The 20,116-nt window shown below is 49.8% G+C and overlaps 1 protein-coding gene across 1 annotated transcript in view; it reads left to right on the forward strand.

The window, feature by feature from the left end:
* The first annotated feature begins 972 nt into the window (after positions 1-972).
* SNRPD2 (small nuclear ribonucleoprotein D2 polypeptide) overlaps positions 973-20,116 on the forward strand; it is a 29,597-nt gene continuing 10,453 nt past the window's right edge. Inside the window, exons 1-2 of the mRNA XM_030218596.1 lie at positions 973-1,079; positions 12,500-12,679. Of these exons, the coding sequence (XP_030074456.1) occupies positions 1,078-1,079; positions 12,500-12,679 (182 nt within the window). The 5' untranslated portion in view covers positions 973-1,077. The remainder of the gene's footprint in view (positions 1,080-12,499; positions 12,680-20,116) is intronic.

Here is a 20,116-nt window from a genome sequence, read left to right on the forward strand (position 1 = left end):
CTTTTTGCTATGAGTTTATCTTGTTGAGCAGACTGGATTGTACAGGTCTTTATCTGCTGTCATCTACTAAGTTATGTTAGGAAAGATATGGCTGCCCTTTATTACATCAAGTCACTACTATGTTTTGTTCCTTCTTATTATTTTTCTCTGGGGGGTAGTCTGGTGATTTGGAGAGGGGGATTTGGGGGAGGGTAGTGGCTATTAATAGATATAAAAACTTTACTAAATTTAAGTGTATTGTAAGTATCTTTCCGTTTGGTTCTTGGTGTCGGATTTACATTATATTGTCTTAAGTTTGTTGTTCTTTTTTCACATTTTGTTATATCCCATAACCTCAATAAAGTTACCCTTGTAAATTAAAAAAAAAATCCGAATTGATCTTGTATCCTTAAAATCCAACTGGCTATGGGATCCGCAAAACATATTTGGGAAACTTTGACTTATAGCATTAGTGGGTGGGTGTGAATAGTTTCTTAGCCCTGTACTCTTAACCACAACTACGCTACTACTGCGCCTTGGCCCTACATCAGGGTTTGGCAGATCAGATGGGGAAAAATTTCCCAGCCCAAAAAGAAGCCCAAGGATAGCCCAGGCTGCCCAACGGGCTACATGAGGAGTATCGGGGTGGGGGGGAGAGTGTTTGCTCGCTGTTGCACCTCTTCGCAAACGGTTGCCATACTATACACCGGACCTTTCCAGAAAATTCAACAATCAACACTTTTTTTCCAAGTTACAAGAAAGACTTTATACATCCGGGTTCGTTTCCATGGAAACTTGGAATAAGTGGGAAAGTGTGGTGGTTCTCCTATCGCCTGCAGTGCTTTAACCTTGCTTTTACACACGTGTTGTATCTGGCGAAAAGTTTGTCCTGAACGGAAGAAATAAACATTTCTCGCGCACCAATTTTTTTTAGATTTTAATTTGGAGAATTTTTTCTTTTTAAGTTGTAGTTTTTTTTTTTCTCGCTTGTTGACCCAGAGGCAGCGGAAGAGGAAGTTGTCAGTGACGGTGGCAGACGGCGGTTGTGTAGCGTGCGTGCGACACCGGTGAGGCGAGAAAGAAGACGGGCACGGAAACATGTGAGTCTTGCTCCCAACACTAATAGGTAGCAGATGAGAGCGCTGCTTGTAGGGTACCGGTTTGGAGTTAGGGGTGTTGGTTTATGCGGTCCCTTTTCACATGAGGTCGTTATTCTTTGTGAGGGCTGCGTACGCTTTTGTATATTGCAAAAATGAATGTGACTTCTCGTGCTCAGGGCCCATTCATTTATGTAGTGTAAATGACATAGTTAAAGCGCCTTGAAAATCTGACTGGGGGGACTCCAGGACAGGTTTGGCAACCACTGCACTAGGCTATTCCTTCACAGCACCAGGTAGTATTTTTTTTATTTTGGAACGGCCTTTCCCTCATCCTCTAATATGCCAGACTTCCATAATAGTAACACAGTAAATGACAGCAGATAAAAGACCTGTACGATCCATTCAGTCTGCCCAACAAGATAGGCATTTTACATGGCATGTAATACTTTATACCTGAGTTTGATTTGTCCTTTTCAGGGCACAGATCGTAGAAGTCTGCCCAGCACTCTTCTTGTACTAAGTTCTGAAGCTAACATCGAAACCCCTTAAAATTTACACTCCAGCCCATCCATATCTATTCAGTCACGATCAGGGCATAGACTGTAGAAGTCTGCCAGCACCGGTTTTGCTTCCCAATTACCAGCGTCGCCACCTAATTTCCGCTAAGATTCTGTGGATCCATGCCTTCTAAACAGGATTCCTTTGTTTGAATTCCATTACTGTTTTCATCTCCACCACTTCCCGCGGGAGGGCATTCCACATATTCACCACCCTCTCTGTGAAAAAATACTTCCTGATGTTACTCCTGAGTTTGCCCCCCTTCAACCTCAATTCATTTCTTCTAGTTCTACCGCCTTTCCGTCTCTGTGAAAGGTTTGTTTGCGGATTAACACCTTTCAAATATTTGAACGTCTGTATCATGTCATTCCTGTTTCTCCTTTCCTCCAAGGTATACATGTTCAGGTCAGCAAGTCTCTTGTACGGTTTGCAACGCAAATCCCATACCATTTTTGTAGCTTTTCTTTGCACAGCTTCCAGTCTTTTTATATGTTTAGCAAGATACAGCCTCCAAAACTGAACACAATACTCCAAGTGGGGCCTCACCAATGACTTGTAGCGGGGCATCGACACCTCCTTTATTCTGCTGGTTATACCCCTCTCTATGCAGCCTAGCATCCTTCTGGCCATGGCCATCGCCTTGTCACATTGTTTCTTCACCTTTAGATCCTCCGACACCAACATCCCAAGGTCTGTCTCCTGAGTTGAGCTTACTAATCTCTCCCCTTCTATTTGGTATCTGTTTTTTGGGTTTGTGCACCCTAGTTCATCACTCTACACTTCTTGGCTTTAAATTTTACCTGAAGATCCCACATAGCAGCACAAAGACTGCAATAATGTTGATGCCGACGCTGTAACCTAAACAGACAAACACAACCAAGCACTTAAAAAAGTGGAGGAAAAAAGCCTCAGTAACGCCACCCAGCCAGCCTGAAACAACAAACTATAAGGTGTGGGCCCGGCGCACCATCATGTGGCTCCAAAAAACACTCCACTCCTCAATGTGCTGAAGTGTTTCAAAAAAACTGGTCAGGTAACAAACATGTGTATACATATAGAACACAATATAGTTCAGTCCAGTTCAACCCCACTGGTGATACAGCCACAAAACACTTATTTGGATTTCTTCTATTTCCTACTGTTCTTTTGACGCTCCACTGCCAATATCTTCACCAGCTGGTCTGTTCATCCAGAAAACCCAGGGAATAGGGAGTCCCCGTTTCGCAAAAGCTGCATCAGAGGTTCCGATCCTGTGTCCGATCTGTATCGCAAAATCAGGCTGGTGACGATATTGGCAGTGGAGCGTCAAAGGAACAGTAGGAAATAGAAGAAATCCCATGCCTTATAGTTTGTTTCAGGCTGGCTGGGTGGCGTTACTGAGGCTTTTTTTTCTCCACTTTAAGTGCTTAGTTGTGTTTGCCTGTTTAGGTTACAGCATTGGTATCAACATTATTGCAGTCTTTGTGCTGCTGTGTGGGATCTTCAGTTTTAAATTTTAACTGACAGACCCTCAACCATTCTTCTAACGTTCGGAGATCCCTTCTCATCATTTCTACTCCCTCCAGGGTATCCACTGTATTGGCTATTTTCGTGTCAGCCGCAAAAGGGCAAACCTTTCCTTCCAACCCTTCAGCAATATCTCCCACAAATATATTAAACAGATTAGGTCCCAGCACCGACCCCTGAGGAACTCCATTGCTCACCTTCTTTTCCTCTGAGCGGATTCCATTTACCACCACCCTCTGCCACCTGTCGGTCAACCAGTTTCCCTTTCAGTTCACCACTTTCGGTCCTAAGTTCAATCCTTTCAGCATATTAATGACTCTTCTGTGGATGACCTTATCAAAGGCTTTGCTGAAATCCAAGTAGATTATATATATTGCACGTCCTTCATCCAGTTCTTTGGTCACCCAGTCAAAGAAGTCAATAAGGTTCGTTTGGCAGGATTTTTCACTGGTAAAACCATGTTGCCTCGGGTCCTGTAACCTGTTGGTTTCTAGAAAGTTAACTATCCTTTCTTTCAGCAGCGACTCCATTATTTTTCCTACCACCGACATGAGACTTACCGGTCTGTAGTTTCCCACTTCTTCCCTGCCTCCACTTTTGTGAAGAGGGACCACATCTGCTCATCTCCAATCTCACAGAACCTCTCCCGTCGCTAAAAATCTTTTAAATAAATGTTTAAGAGGTCCCGCCAGGACCTCTCTGAGCTCCCTCAGTATCCTGGGATATATCCCATCCTGCCCCATAGCTTTGTCCACCTTCAGATTCTCAAACTCTTTCTTCTGTAAATGGCGCAGTATCCACTCCATTCCCAGATGTTCCCTTGGCAGCCGACCGCAGTCCTTCTCCAGGATTTTCCTCCTTGAACACTGAAGAGAAATAATTGTTTAGCACATTCACTTTATCTTCATTACTCTCCACATAGCCATTCTCATTATCTTTTAGTCTCACAATTCCTAACTTTTCTCCTTTCTCCAATATATCTGAAAAAGGTCTTGTCACCTCTCTTTACATCTTTAGCCATGTTTTCTTCCGCTCATGCTTTCGCTAGCCGTATTTCCCTCTTCGCTTCTTTGAGTTTAATCCGATAATCTTTTCCGTGATCCTCTCGTTGCGTTCTTTTGTATTTCTTGAACAAAGCCTCTTTTGCTCTTATTTTTTCAGCTACTTGTTTGGAGAACCATATAAGCTTCCTGCTTCTATTGTTTTTGTTTACTTTCCTCGCATAAAGATCAGTCGCCATATTTTTAGTAGCCTTTAGCTTGGACCACTGTTTTTCCACATCTCCTATGCCTTCCCACACCAACAACTCCTTCTTCAGGTATTCCCCCATTTTATCAAAATCAGTACGTCTGAAATCCAGTACTTTGAGTTTTGTGCGTCCGCACTCCGCCTTCGCCCTTATATCAGACCATATGGTATGATGATCACTATTACATAGGTGGGCACCCATCCGGATATTGGAAACACTTCCTCCATTCGTGAGCACTAGATCCAGCATTGACCCTTCCCTCGTGGGTTCCGTCACCATTTGTCAGACCAAGGCACTTTGACAGGCATCCACAATCTCCCTACTTTTTTCCGATTCCGCAGACGGGACTTTCCAATCCATGTCAGACAAATTGAAATCTCCCATCAGTAGCACCTCCCCTTTCATACCAATCTTTTGAATATCTTCTATCAGAGCCTTGTCTAATTTCTCCGTTTGTGCCGGAGGTCTGTAAATAACACCCGTGTGGTTCCATCTTCTCTTTCCAGGACGATCCATAAAGCTTCTTCCTTTTCCCAGGTTCCCTGCGTTTCAGCCGCTCTGATATTGTCTCTCACATACAGCGCCACTCCCCCACCTCTTCAGCCCTCTCTATCCGTCCTAAAAAGATTATAACCCGGTATGGTCACATCCCATTCGTGGGAATCGTTGAACCATGTCTCCATAATAGCAACAATATCCAAGTTTTCTTCAAATATCAGGGCTTGCAAGTCTTGAACCCTTTTACTTAGACTACGAGCATTTGTGCTCATGCTTTCCATGTGCTTAGTGAGTTTAGGTGGTTTTCTATATTTACATGACCTTTCCCTGTGCCGTCATTTTTATTCTGGGAGTGAGTTTCTGAAATCCCTTGTTTCCTTTTGTCACCCCCACCCTCTACTACTACTACTACTATTTAGCATTTTTATAGTGCTACAAAGCGTACGCAGCGCTGCACAAACATAGAAGAAAGACAGTCCCTGCTCAAAGAGCTTACAATCTAATAGACAAAAAATAAAGCAAGCAAATCAATGTGTAGAGGAAAGAGGAGAGGAGGGTAGGTGGAGGCGAGTGGTTACAAGTGAAAAGCAATGTTAAAGAGGTGGGCTTTCAATCTAGATTTAAAGATGGTCAAGGATGGGGCAAGACGTAGGGGCTCAGTTTAAATGTCTAGAAAAGTAGTGTCTGAATTTCTCCCCAAGGATCCTTTTTCCCATTACAGAAAGATGTCGCTCATCATTACAGTACAGCCTGTTATTTTTCCACGTATTACTTGTCTAAGGAGGCTGAGGAAAGCAGGCAGTGTAGCCAGCTTACATGCATGGTAGAGGAGAACCACATGATTCTGTCTTGAAGTGGACGCCTGTTTTTCTCTCTCATTGACCAGTAAGAGTTGTTGCTGAAGAGGGCAGTTTTCTAGGAGAAGGAATTAGTGACCATTATTGGGATGCAGATGAGTGTGTGTGTGAGGGGGGGGGGGGGGGTGCTTGTAGGCCAGCAGAGATTGGGGGCTTAGGATGGAGGACCAAGATCACAAGGATAGAGAAAAGAGCGAGAGCGAGCCCATCCTTTCTACCATCCTTCTTACTCCTGTGATCTCTCTTCATCACCATCCCCAATTCTCAGCCATCTTTTGTTCAGCAATGCTTTATGAGGATAAGTAGAGCTTCTGTTCTTGAGTGTGTATAAATTGTAAATTTAGGTGTTTGTTTCCAGCTAATTAGGGTTCTTTGAAGGTACAAAAAAAATCTGTGTTGCTATTCCACACGTACTATTGTTGTGTACCTTTTCTATTAGAATCAAGAAGCATCTACACAGAAAAAGCACAAGAACTGAGTGGAGATTACAAGAACAAGCCAGGGGTGGAGTGAGAGAATACTAGGGGTGATAGTATTTTTTCAGTGTTTATCCAGTAAATACCAGTTAATGGTTTTGCATTCAAGGCATTCTGTTGGTGAAAACCTAAAATCAGAAGCCCTAAGGCCCTTTTGTGTACAGATTATACCTTGCTTATGCCTATGTAAAACTCGGCAGATGTATTTGCATAGACATAACCTGAAAATCTGAATTCCATATCATCAAGCTGATCAATCCATAGACTGGTGGGTTGTGTCCATCTACCAGCAGGTGGAGATAGAGAGCAAACTTTTGCCTCCCTATATGTGGTCATGTGCTGCCGGAAACTCCCCAGTATGTTCTCTATCTCAGCAGGTGGTGGTCACACACAGCAGCAGCTCTGGCTAGGCCTCCAAGCCTAATTTTTAGGTTTTGTTGAGTGCCTGGGGTTGAGGGCTCTTTTGAGCAAGTGCAAACCTGGTGGTGCCAGGTCCCTCCTTTTCTCCCCCCTCCCGCTGGCTCCGTAAAAAAAAAAAAAAAAAATTTTAAACGTCCTTAAAGGCGTTTATTTCGACGTTTATTTAAACGTTCATTGCAGCTACTCACTGGGACACCAGTTCGTTACAGCTCGGAGCGGACAGCAGGTAATTTTTACCTTTTTATAGCGGGCAGGGGGTTCCCCGATTCTTCTCCTCGTGGCATATGGCGTCGGAGGGCGAGGGCGCAAAGGGTCGCTCCCCGGATCGCTTGAGCGCTTCTAGAGGGGATGCGGGGGTCTTACAGCCTGATTCGCCCTTGTTGGGTGACAGTTTCGTGACCGATGAATGTCCCGGTCCTTCCTCCAGCGTGGCGGTTTTCTCCCGCCATAAACGCCCATCCCCCGCTCCCTCGCCTCCGCCATCTTGGCCGGCCACGCGGCTCGGACGGCTTCTTCGTGGGCCGCCCTTGAGGTTGGAGACATTAATGCCATGAACGCCCTTAATTTGGGCGACGGCACAAAAGCGGCTAAAGTTAAGCGCCGTTCTTCCCGCGCGGCTCCTTCGCGGAGTGTCGCGCCGGACGCCATTTTGGATGCGCAGCATGTCTCTCCCCCGCTCTTGCGAGCGCCGGTTGAGGGTGCGTCTAGGGCTGTTGCCCAGGCTGCGGAAGTGCACAGTCTGGGGGGTTTCTCCCCCGAGTTTGTTTTGCTGCTGCATCAGGCTTTCCTCATGCAAAACGCTGCCCCTGCTCCCTCGTCTGGTAAAGAGGTTGAGGTTCCCAGAGGTAAACGCCCTCGGGTTGATTCCCAGGCCTTGGAGGACTTTGTCTCCTCCGATGTAGATGAGGGCAGCGTGTCTGAGGTCTCCCAACGGTCCTTTGCGGATTCCTTGGAGGAGACGGATCCCCGCTCGGATGGAGCGGATGACCCCTCTGCAGCGCGGCTTTTTAGCCCAGAGGATTTGCCCAACCTGTTGTTACAGGCCATGGACACTTTGAAGATTTCCTCTCCGGAGGACGTCTCTCCCTCAGCCCCTGTTGGCTCTGCCATTATGCTGGGGACGAAGCGCCCGCCTAGAACCTTCCACGTGCATGATGCCATGCACACCTTAATTTCGGCTCAATGGGATGTCCCGGAAGCGAGCCTTAAAGTGGCTAGGGCTATGTCCCGCCTCTATCCTTTGGCTGTGAGTGAACGTGAGGCCTAACTGTGGCCTACCGTGGATTCTTTAATCACTGCGGTGACTAAGAAACGGCGTTGCCGGTGGAAGGTGGCACGGCCCTAAAGGACGCCCAAGACAGAAGATTGGAGGCGGCCTTAAGGTCGTCCTTTGAGGCGGCTGCTTTAAGTTTGCAGGCCTCAGTTTGCGGCTCCTATGTGGCCAGGGCGTGCCTGACTATGGTGCAGCGGGCTTTCCCCCTCGGATCATTCCTTGAGGGCTGATTGGCCGGCCCTGGAATCGGGCTTAGCCTATTTGGCAGGACTTGCTGTATGATGTCTTGAGGGCCTCAGCTAAAAGCATGGCTCAGACAATCTCTGCGCGGCGGTGGCTTTGGCTGAAACATTGGTCTGCTGACCACGCCTCTAAATCCCGCCTGGCTAGATTGCCTTTTAAAGGCAAGCTGCTCTTTGGGGTCGAGCTGGACAAAATCGTGACCGATCTCGGCACGTCTAAGGGCAAGAAATTACCAGAGGTCAGGGCTTGGGCTAGTACTCGTCCCGTACCTCCAGAGGACGGTTGCAGGAAGCCCGTCGGTACCGCCCGGCAAGTCGGGTTCCTCTGCCCCCTCTTCCTTCAAGAGGAATTTCTCCCCCAAGCAGCATTCCTTTCGCAGAGACCGCCGTCCCGGAGGTGCTTCCTCCGGTCCTCCCCCAGGGTCTCGTACCCAATGACGGGGCCTTGGTCCACGCCCCAGTGCAGATTGGAGGACGGCTGTCCTCGTTCTGGGCGAGTGGACCACAATAACTTCAGACGCGTGGGTGCTGGAAGTCATCAGAGACGGCTACAAGCTAGAGTTCTGCCGACCCTTAAAAGACGGGTTTGTACTCTCTCCCTGCAAGTCTCCGGTCAAAGCTGTGGCAGTGCAGCAGACCTTGGACAATCTGATCCGCCTGGGCGCGGTCGTTCCTGTGCCAGAAAGTCAGCTTGGCAAGGGACGTTACTCCATTTACTTTGTGGTACCAAAGAAAGGAGGTTCTGTCCGGCCTATCCTCGACCTCAAAGGGGTCAATTGGGCCTTGAAAGTGCGGCACTTTCGCATGGAGACTCTCCGCTCTGTTATAGCGGCAGTGAAGGCAGGAGAGTTCTTGGCTTCCTTGGACATCAAGGAAGCGTACCTGCATATTCCCATCTGGCCTCCTCATCAACGCTTCCTGCGTTTTGCAGTCCTGGGACGACACTTCCAGTTCAGAGCCCTCCCATTCGGGTTGGCTACTGCTCCGCGGACCTTTTCCAAAGTAATGGTGTCATCGCGGCCTTCCTACGAAAGGAAGGGATACAAGTCCATCCTTATCTGGACGACTGGTTGATCCGAGCCCCCTCTTATGCAGAGTGCGGCAAAGCTGTGGACCGGGTAGTTGCTCTTTTGAGCTCCCTGGGATGGATCATCAACTGGGAGAAGAGCCAGCTGCGCCCGACTCAGTCCCTGGAGTACCTGGGAGTTCGATTCGACACCCAAGTGGGCAGAGTGTTCCTGCCAGACAATCGGATTGTCAAACTTCAGGCTCAGGTGGACCAGTTCCTGGGAGCCTCTCCTCTTCGGGCTTGGGACTATGTGCAGCTGTTGGGCTCTATGACGGCCACGATGGAAGTAGTGCCTGGGCCAGGGCTCATATGAGACCACTTCAACACTCTTTGCTGCAGCGCTGGACTCCGATGTCGGAGGATTATGCTGTGCGACTTCCCTTGGACCCAGCAGTGCGCAAGGCGCTGAGCTGGTGGATGCAGACAGACAAATTGTCTGCGGGAATGCCTCTGGTGACCCCAGAGTGGATTGTCGTTACGACGGACGCCTCTTTGTCGGGCTGGGGAGCCCACTGCTTGGGAAGGACAGCGCAGGGGCTCTGGTCTCCTGCAGAGGCAAAGTGGTCTATCAACCTCCTGGAACTCAGAGCCATTCGGTTGGCGCTTTTGGAGTTCATCCCGGTACTGGTGTGGAAGCCTGTACGGGTCCTGTCGGACAATGCCACGGCTGTGGCCTATGTCAACCGCCAGGGAGGTACCAAGAGCGCCCCTCTAGCCAAGGAGGCTATGTATCTCTGCCAGTGGGCGGAAGCGAACCTGGAGCAGCTTTCAGCGGCCCACATTGCTGGAGTCATGAATGTCAAGGCGGACTTTCTCAGTCGCCATACCTTGGAGCCCGGAGAGTGGCAGCTATCTGCTCAGGCGTTCTTGGACATCGCGAAGCGCTGGGGCCAGCCGAGCCTAGATCTGATGGCGTCATCGGCCAATTGCCAGTGCCGCGCTTCTTCAGCAGAGGACGGGACCCTCGATCCCTGGGAGTAGATGCTCTTCTCCAACAGTGGCCGACACAAGAGCTCCTCTATGTGTTCCCGCCCTGGCCCATGTTGGGCAGGGTGCTAGACCGGGTGGCAAAGCATCCCGGCAGGGTAATCCTGGTGGGTCCGGATTGGCCCAGGCGTCCCTGGTATGCGGACTTGATCAGGCTCTCAGTGGACGATCCTCTGCGACTGCCAGTGGAACAGGGCCTGTTACATCAGGGTCCCGTGGTGATGGAGGATCCCTCCCCCTTTGGTCTTACGGCCTGGCTATTGAGCGGCAGCGTCTGAGGAAGAAGGGCTTCTCAGACAAGGTCATCGCCACTATGCTGAGAGCGAGGAAGCGCTCTACTTCTACTGCTTACGCCAGGGTTTGGCGTATCTTTGCAGCGTGGTGTGAAGCAGGCTCTCTTTCTCCCTTCACTGCTCCAATTTCTTCAGTGTTGGCGTTCCTGCAAGAAGGTCTGGAGAAAGGCCTGTCGCTCAGTTCCCTTAAAGTCCAGGTAGCGGCACTGGCTTGCTTCAGGGGCCGCCTGAAGGGTGCTTCCCTGGCTTCACAGCCAGATGTGGTGCGCTTTCTCAAGGGAGTTAATCACCTGCGCCCTCCTCTGCACTCAGTGGTGCCTGCGTGGAATCTCAACCTGGTGTTAAGAGCATTGCAGAAGCCGCCTTTTGAACCCTTGTCGAGGGGCATCTCTGAAAGACCTGACGTTGAAAGCAGTCTTTTTGGTGGCTATCACTTCAGCCAGAAGAGTTTCCGAGCTCCAGGCGCTCTCATGTCGAGAGCCTTTTCTGCAGTTCACTGAGGCAGGAGTGACTATTCGCACAGTGCCTTCCTTTCTGCCCAAGATTGTTTCTCGCTTCCATGTGAATCAGCAGCTCTGTCTCCCTTCCTTTCGTAGGGAGGACTACCCAGAGGAGTACTCTGCTCTTAAATATCTGGATGTGAGACGAGTCATCATCAGATACTTGGAAGTGACCAATGATTTCCGGAAATCGGATCATCTGTTTGTCCTGTTTGCAGGTCCTCGTAAGGGTCTGCAGGCTGCTAAGCCTACAGTGGCAAGATGGGTCAAGGAAGCCATTGCAGCGGCTTATGTGGCCGCGGGGAAGGTGCCGCCTATCCAGCTGAAGGCTCACTCCACGAGAGCTCAGGCGGCCTCGATGGCAGAGGCCGGATCCTGTCCTCCTTGGAAGAGATATGCAAGGCGGCAACTTGGGCTTCGGCTCATACATTCTCCAAGCATTACCGGTTGACTGTGGCTGCACGGGCGGAGGCCCGGTTTGGAGCTTCAGTGTTGAGGTCAGGGATTTCTATGTCCCGCCCTGGGTGAGTACTGCTTCGGTACATCCCACCAGTCTATGGATTGATCAGCTTGATGATATGGAAGGTAAAATTATGTATAATCATACCTGATAATTTTCTTTCCATTAATCATAGCTGATCAATCCATAGCCCCTCCCAGATATCTGTACTGTTTTTATTCTGGTTGCATTTCAGGTTCAAGTTTAGTCTTCAGTTACTTCAGAAAGACTTCGTGTTCAAGTTCTTCCTTCACTTGGATTCTTCAAGAGTTGAGACGAGTTTGTGTTACAGTGAGCTGCTGCATTCCTCTCCCCTCCGTTTTACGGGGCTGGATTGAGATTTAAATTCTGCCGGCACTCCCTCCCGCTTCGTGCGGCTGTAGGGCAGCTTTGTACCCCTCCCGCTTCGGCGGTGTTAGGGTCAGTCAGCTCCTCCCGCGGTTGCGGTTGCAGGATAAGCCGATCCCCCGCATCGGCGGGTGTGGTGTCCCTCCCCCGCTCCGCGGGGATGAGCTGGACGGATTCCCCTCCCCCACTTGTGTGGGGATGAGCTGGGTTAATTCCCCTCCCCCGTTTCGGCGGTGGTGAGCTGGGCAGAGTGTCCCTTCGTGGGTGTAATTCTCTAAGTGCTGAGTCCTGCGGATGGAGCTTTGATATCGACATACTGAGGAGTTTCCGGCAGCACATGACCACATATAGGGAGGCAAAAAGGATTGCTCTCTATCTCCACCTGCTGGTAGATGGACACAACCCACCAGTCTATGGATTGATCAGCTATGATTAATGGAAAGAAATTATCTGGTATGATTATACATAATTTTACCTTATACAGTAACTTATTTGAGGCAAACTTGGCATGGATGTTAAAGACAGATTGGTGTTACTGACTTATAGCAAGGCAGGAAGTAGACAGCCTGTTTTGAGAGGATCTTCTGATACAGGGTCCACACTAGCTGTTCTGCTTCTGCTCACATTGTTTTGGTTTGGTTGCAGGAGTCTGTTAAACAAACCCAAGAGTGAGATGACCCCAGAGGAGCTGCAGAAGCGAGAAGAAGAGGAGTTCAATACTGGACCCTTGTCTGTACTGACTCAGTCAGTGAAGAACAACACTCAGGTCCTTATCAACTGCCGCAACAACAAGAAACTTTTGGGAAGAGTCAAGGCCTTTGACAGGTGAGGCATTTGTGCTTACAAGGCTCAGCCCTTCCACACTATTGGAGCTAAAATATTCTTAAAGAGGGTAGCCAGTAAGCACTTGCTGACTTGACCTATTTCTCTGGATCATAGGTAGCAGAATGGTGGCCACATGGCATCAGCCCCTACCCTTCCCCAATCAAAAAGGTATCCTGATGCCTTTAGCTGCAGATCTGGGAGTACCCAATTACAATGTTTGAACACATTACTGGTACAGCAGATAAGGGTAGCTTTTGTATATATTGTATTACCAGATGTTAGCAAGATACAGGCCTTAAAAATGGCCAGTGTTGTGACACCATGTTGAAGGATACTTATAATCTAGTAGCCTTCCTCCTTTCCAGCAACATGGGTATTCTGTTCTGGTATTGCTGGCTAAGAATTGCTCCCAGAAAGCCTTCAAGAAAAGGTAGTCAAGTAAGGCAGCAAGTTTGAGTACATGCCCAGAAGTTGCTTTCTCTTGTGTTAATTTGCTGCTGGGGAAGATTGTGTTAGCTTGTAGTCATTCCTGTATGAACAGGCAGAGGAGACGTGATTGGGTGATGTCATCCTAGTCTGCTCCTTCAGTGGATTGGTTTTCTTCCTGAACTTGGAAAAGTGGTAGAAACCCTACTGTGCGTGTTTAGGAATCCCTCCAATGGCAATCTAATATCTGTTTCCTGAAGGACATTTGGGACTCTGTTAATTTAAAAGAGTCTTTTTTGTAAGACTGAGAGTCCTTATTGTAAGACTAACAACAAATCATGGCAGTAGAAATCAAATTTACAAACTTTCCATAATATCAGCGATAGGTTAAGAAATTACATCTCACAAAAGAATATCGTATGGAACAATAATCCCAAATAAGCAGCTACTCCTAAATAAATATAACAGCTATACTTTTATCATGGCGCTATATACCTTCAATTTTAACATTTTACAGTATAACAGTTTAACTTCCCTCCCAAACAGTAAGAACCCCCCTCTCATCCTCTGATATGTTACTGGTCCAAAACATCAATCCATAGATCTTAAGCAAAGGCCACCTCCCATAGGGAACTCCACACTTTCTCCCATTTCACCAGGGAATTTTGTCATCGCTGTTATTTTTACATACAATATATATATATAGCTTAACTTAGCTTGCCATTTATGTATAGGTGGAATTCCCACCTCCATCCAGCTAGCAGCCAGTGTCAATTTTGCTGCGCCGAGACAGTGATGGACCACTTTAGTTTGTGCTTATCAATCCTGGAATAGCTCTATTGAAAAGAAAAATTCCTTGGTCCCAGGTAATTGATGGTCCCATTAATCAACAAATTTGAAATCGTATACTCTTCCAAAATGCTCTCACTTTAGAACAAGTCCACCATCTATGACCAGGTGTCCACTTAACCACATTGATGCCAACAAGCTGATGAGGCCTGCAGGTACCATTGATGAATCCTGTCAGCGGTCAGATACCACCGATACCTAAGCTTTACATTGCAATAGGTTCTAATGTGCAAACAATGTTTGCTAGCATAAACTCCATAGCTTACCATTCAGAGGTTTCATACCTAACTCTCAATTCCTTGTCATCAACAGCAGATGAATCCATTAACTGATTGGTTGTATCCGCCTACCAGCAGGTGGAGATAGAGAACACTGAAAGCACATGGTGTTCCTGGATGCCCAGACCCCTCTGCCTTCAGTATATCTCTGACGCCCAGCCCCCTCTGCCTTCAGTATATCTCTATCTCCCAGCAGGTGTGGACGTTGCTTTCTCAGCTCCTGGATTTCTGCCTGGGGTGGCTCCTGTGCTTTGCCAGTAGAGCGGGGGGTGTTGTGGCTGGTGGTGCCCACTTTAAAGGCATACTTGGTTTTCCCTTTCCCTGCCTTACCCCATTCCCCCTCCTCCCGGAGTTCTTCTGTGGCTGCCTGCCTCTAACTTTCCTCACAGTAAAAAAAAAAAAAGTCTCGCTTTCTCAGTGTGGCGATTTCTGAGGCTTTCTCTAGAGCTTCTGGTTCGGTGCTGCTTGACCGAAGCTCGTTTGACTTGGTCTCCTGAGGTGAGAGTGGTACCCAGCTCCTCCGGGGAGGTTCCCGCTGACAGCGCTCTGTGCGGGGTAAGTTTTGGCGCGAGGACGTCATTTTCTTTATTTGATGGCTGCTGAAGGGGTTAATATCTGCTCCCACTGTGGGAAACGCAGATCAGCAGCGAGGCTTTGCAGTACATGCTGCCTAGATGCTAATGCTGGCACGAGCGTGGCGGGCGGTGATTCTTCCCGCCAGACGGAGTTGGCAGCGGGCGCCATCTTGGAGGCGCCGCGTGACTCGACCCTCGCAGTTGCGGAGGGGTCTGAGTGCAGGGGGACGCCTCGTTTCGAGGTTTCTAGAGGAACTATTGCCTCCGCTTCCCCCAGTGTGGGGGCGGATGCACAGGGTGAGTTTTTCTCCCCTGAATTTGTGCTGCTGATGCATAAGGCTTTTATGTTAAAAAGAGCACTGCCTGAGGCTCCTGACAATTCCTTTCAGACTGGGTTGCCTCCAGTTCTTGATAGCCCAGCATCTGCTGGAGACTTTATTTCTTCCCCCGAGCTTTTGGCTGACGCTAAGCGTAGACGAGTGAATTCCCCGTCTGAGGGGGACTCTTCACCCTGTTCTCCCCCGTGGTCTAGTTTCGGGGAGTCTGAGGGGTCTGGCAGGCCCTCACGGACTGATGATCCAGACAAGGGTGGCTGTTGGCCACAGGAGTTGGATGACCCTAAAGCGGTTCGGATTTTCCAACGCCACGAGCTGCCAGCTCTCATTTCTGATGCCTTACAGGCCCTTTGTATTGAAGATCCTGACGAGGGCGCTGCCTCTTCTATTAATCCTCGGATGGCTAGTACTAAGAAGCCTTCTCAGGCTTTTCCCATGCATGCTTCCATCCAAGAGCTTATTTCATCTCAGTGGTCTGACCCTGGTGGTCCCTTGAAAGTAGCCAGGGCTATGTGTCACCTTTACCCTCTGAGAGAAAGTCAGTTGGCCCTCTTTGGGATGCCTAAAGTGGATGCGTCACGGCTGTGACTAAAAAAGACTACTCTCCCGGTGGAGGGAGGGGTCGCTTTGAAAGTTATGCAGGACTGACGGCTGGAATCCGCGCTGAAGCGGCCTTTTGAAATCTCGGGTCCTTACAGGCGGCTATTTGCTGTTCCTATGCAGCTCGGGCCTGTCTTTCCTGGTTGCAGCAGGCGGTTGAGCAGCCCGCCGATGGAGCGGGTTCCCTCGCTGAGGTAGGCCCGCATATGGAGTCTGCCCTGTCTTTTTTTGGCTGATGCCTATTATGATCTGATCACAGCTTCGGCTAAGCAGATGTATGTGGCGGTTGCTGCCTGCTTCCTTCTTTGGCTCCAGCATTGGGCGGCTGACATGGCCTCTAAAAGGCTGGTGAGGTTACCCTTTCGGGGCCTTCTTTTATTTGGGGAGGATTTGGAGAAGATTGTTTAAGGACCTAGGGGACTCTAAGTCCCAACGGTTGCCTGAGGATAGGCCGAGGCCTTCTTCCAAAAGTCCTTCTTTTCCCTCCTCTTCCAGGCCACGTTTTCGCGAAGCTCGTAGGTATCGCCCGGGGCGCTCTGCGGAGTTTGGTCAGCGTACCCGTTTCTAGCAGAGGAACTCCTTTAGTTTGGACAAACGCACTGCAGCGTCTGGACAACGCCCAGGAGTTTAGGGGCGTCCTCCACAATGATGGGCACCAGTTCCTACTCGTCTGTTCCCGCAGTAGGGGGTCATCTCTCCCTTTTTCTCGAGGAGTGGACCAAGATTACTTCGGATCAGTGGGTCCTGGACCTGATCAGAGAAGGTTACCGACTAGAATTCACTGCCCCGGTGGGAGACGCGTTTTTGGTGTCCCGATGCGGCACTGCCGTCAAGCGGGTGGCGGTATATGAGACCTTGCAGGTGTTGCTGAAGCTCAGAGCGGTGGTTCCGGTTCCTCCTGCCGAACGCGGCTACGATCGCTACTCCATCTATTTTGTGGTGCCTCGAAAAGGCGGGTCGTTCAGACCTATCCTCGACTTACGCAGAGTCAACGAGGCCTTAGGCGTGCGACACTGCCGCATGGAGCGACACTGCCGCATGGAGACCCTGCGCTCCGTCATTGCGGCAGTACAGCCAAGAGAGTTTCTCACATCTTTGGACGTCAAGGAAGCGTATTTGCATTTTCCCATCTGGCCGCCGCATCGGCGGTTTCTCCGGTTTGCGATATTGAGCCAACTTTTCCAGTTTCGCACTTTGCCTCTCGGCCTGGCAACTGCCCCTCTGACTTTTTCCAAGGTGATGGTAGTGGTGGCTGCCTTTCTCAGGCGAGAGGGTATCAGAGTTCACCCTTATCTCGACGACTGGCTCATCAGAGCGGATTTGGCAGACGAAAGCCGACTTGCCACAGCCAGAGTTGTTTCAGTTCTTCAGACTCTGGGCTGGGTAGTCATATGCCCAAAAGTCACCTGACCCCCTCTCAGTCTCTCGAGTATTTGGGGGTCCAGTTCGACATGGCTTTGGGGTTCGTTTTTCTTCCCGACAACAGGCGTCTCCAGCTTCAGAATCAGGTCCGCCGGCTCCTGCGGATGCCTCGCCCTCGAGCTTCGGACTTTGTTCAGCTCCTGGATCGATGACGGCCACCATAGAGGTGGTTCCCTGGGCGAGCGCGTCACATGAGGCCACTGCAGCGTGCTCTGCTTCAGCAATGGTCTCAGATTTCCCAGGAATACCAACGCAGACTAAGGTGGCTTCCTGCGGCCCAGCGCAGTATGGATTGGTGGCTTTCTGACAACATGCTGCGGCAGGGGATGCCACTGGCTCTTCCTTTTTGGTGTCTGGTGATAATGGATGTCAGCCTATCAGGCTGGGGAGCTCATTGCCAAGAAGCACCGACACCGATCTCTTTTGACGCATGGTGCCGAGAGCTCCAGGATGTCAAGGGATCAGGCTCCCGAGAAGCGTCGGCACTGGGAGGAGTGCTCCCCTTCCATTCAAGAGGTGCTGGCGTGCCTGTCTCCCAGCAGCCGAGATCCTGAGCCCGCACCTGCCCCGCAGCCTTTACCAATTGCGGCTCTTGACGAGCTGCTTCAGGCCTTGCTTCCGGAGCTTTTTGAGGCCTTTATTCAGCAATGTGCATAGGGGGTGCCTGCGCCTACCATGCCTTCCGCTGCGGCCCGGCATGGCCCGCAGTGCGGCTTCTGGCACTCACCACTTGCGGTCCCAGTGTCAACTGCAACCCAGGCCAGTTCTCCTTCAGTGTTGGTGGAGGGAACTTTACCAGAGTTGAGGCAAGAACCGACTCCTCGACGCCATTCTCGAGGCCATGGTTCCTCGAAGTCGAGAAGGGCACGGTCTTGGACATCCCTTAGGGAAGTACTATCTGACACAGAGGAGGACTGCTCGTGGGAGTCTGAAGAGGATCCCAAGTTTTTTTCCCCCGATTAATCCTATGGGATTCCTTCAGAACCTTTCCCTCCACCTGAGAGAAGGCTATCGCCACCTGAGAGCCTCTCTTTCACCTCGTGCAGGAAATGGCTGAGGCCATACCCTTCCCAGTAGAAGTGGAGGATGAGCCCAGGGCTTAGATGCTCGAGGTCCTGGACTACACCTCTACACCTAAGGAGACTGTGACTGCTCCTCTGCATGATGTACTAAAGGCAGTCCTCATGCGGAACTGGGCGTCCCCTCTGTCCCTGTGGTCCTCAAGAAAATTGACACCCAGTATCAGATCCATGGGGAACCAGGGTTGGCGAGGTCTCAGTTTCCCCACAACTCCATGGTGGTGGATGTCGCTCTCAAGAGAGCCAAGAGTACTAGGGACTATACTTCGGCTCCCCCAGCCAGAGAAGCTAGGACCTTGGACTCTTTTGTGAGAAAAATGTATTGGGCCGCAATGCTCATCACCCAAATTCAGTCATACCAGTTCTTCACAAGTGCCTACTTGCAGAACTCGGTGAGGAAGCTGTCTGACTTGGTTGATGCACTCCCTCCGGAGTACGCCAAGCCTTTTTGCCAGCTGGTCAAGCAGCAGAAGGTGTGTCGCAAGTTCTTGGCCAGGGGCACTTACGACACTTTTGACATGGCATCCAGAATCTCTGCTCAGGATATAGCGATGCATAGACTCTCATGGCTGCGTGTCTCTGACCTGGACCATTCGGTCCAGCAGAGAATGGCGAATGCCCCATGCAGGGGAGATAATCTTTTTGGAGAGAACGTCGAAGAACTGGTTGACCAGATCAAGAAGCATACTGATGCTATGTCTTCTCTCTCCCGCCGGGCGCCTTCTGCGACCACCTCATCATCTAGGAAGTGTTTTGGTGGGTCCCAGAGTACTTCTTACCCCTTCTCTAGGCATAGGTATGCTCCGGCGGCTCGCCAGCCTACTCAGGCTACTCCCCAGTGTGCTCATTCTTGTCAACAGCATGCGCCTAAGGCCCCTGCTGCTTTCCAGCAAAAGCAAGAGACGGGCTTTTGACTGGCTCCAGCAGAGCATAGCCACCATAAAAGTGTCTGTGCCGGGCGACTTACCGGTTGGGGGGAGGTTTAAAGTGTTTTCACCAAAGGTGGCCTCTAATAACCTCTGACTGGTGGGTTCTTCAAATAGTCCGTTTAGGATACATCCTCAATCTGGAATCCAAACCTCCAAATTGCCCACCAAGAGCTCATTCATTCAGCTCTCAACACAAGCAGGTACTTGCAGAGGAACTCTCTTCCCTTCTAAAGGCCCATGCGGTCGAACCTGTTCCACCAGGGGAAGAAGGGCAGGAATTCTATTCCAGGTACTTCTTTGTGCAGAAAAAGACAGGGGGGATGCGTCCCATCCTAGACCTGAGGGCCCTGAACAAATTTCTATTCTGAGAAAAGTTCAGGATGGTTTCCCTGGGTACCCTTCTTCCCATGATTCAGAAAAACGATTGGCTATGCTCTATGGACTTGAAGGATGCTTACACATACATCTCGATACTTCCAGCTCACAGGAAGTATCTTAGATTTTGGCTGGGAACACATCATTTTCAGTACTGCGTACTGCCTTTTGGCCTCGTGTCAGCTCCCAGGGTTTTTATCAAATGTCTAGCAGTAGTTGCAACATCGATGCGCAGACTGGGAGTGCATGTGTTCCCTTATCTCGACGTTTGGCTGGTGAAGAGCATCTTGGAGGAAGGTGCTCGGGAGTCCATGCGGAAGACTATTCAGGTATTTGAGCTACTAGGGTTTGTAATAAACTACCCCAGTCCCATCTCCTTCCCGTCCAACAATTGGAATTCATAGAAGCCTTCTCGACTCACAGTTCAAGATTATCCTTTGGAGACGTGTGCAGACAATCTTTTGTCCCTTTGTCCAAGTTTCGGACCTCACAGCGGGTTACAGCTCGGCAGATGTTGAGATTTTTGGGCCACATGGCTTCCACAGTGTATGTTACACCCATGGCTCACC

This window comes from Microcaecilia unicolor, chromosome 11, assembly GCF_901765095.1.
Source record: "Microcaecilia unicolor chromosome 11, aMicUni1.1, whole genome shotgun sequence".
Lineage (NCBI taxonomy): Eukaryota > Metazoa > Chordata > Amphibia > Gymnophiona > Siphonopidae > Microcaecilia > Microcaecilia unicolor.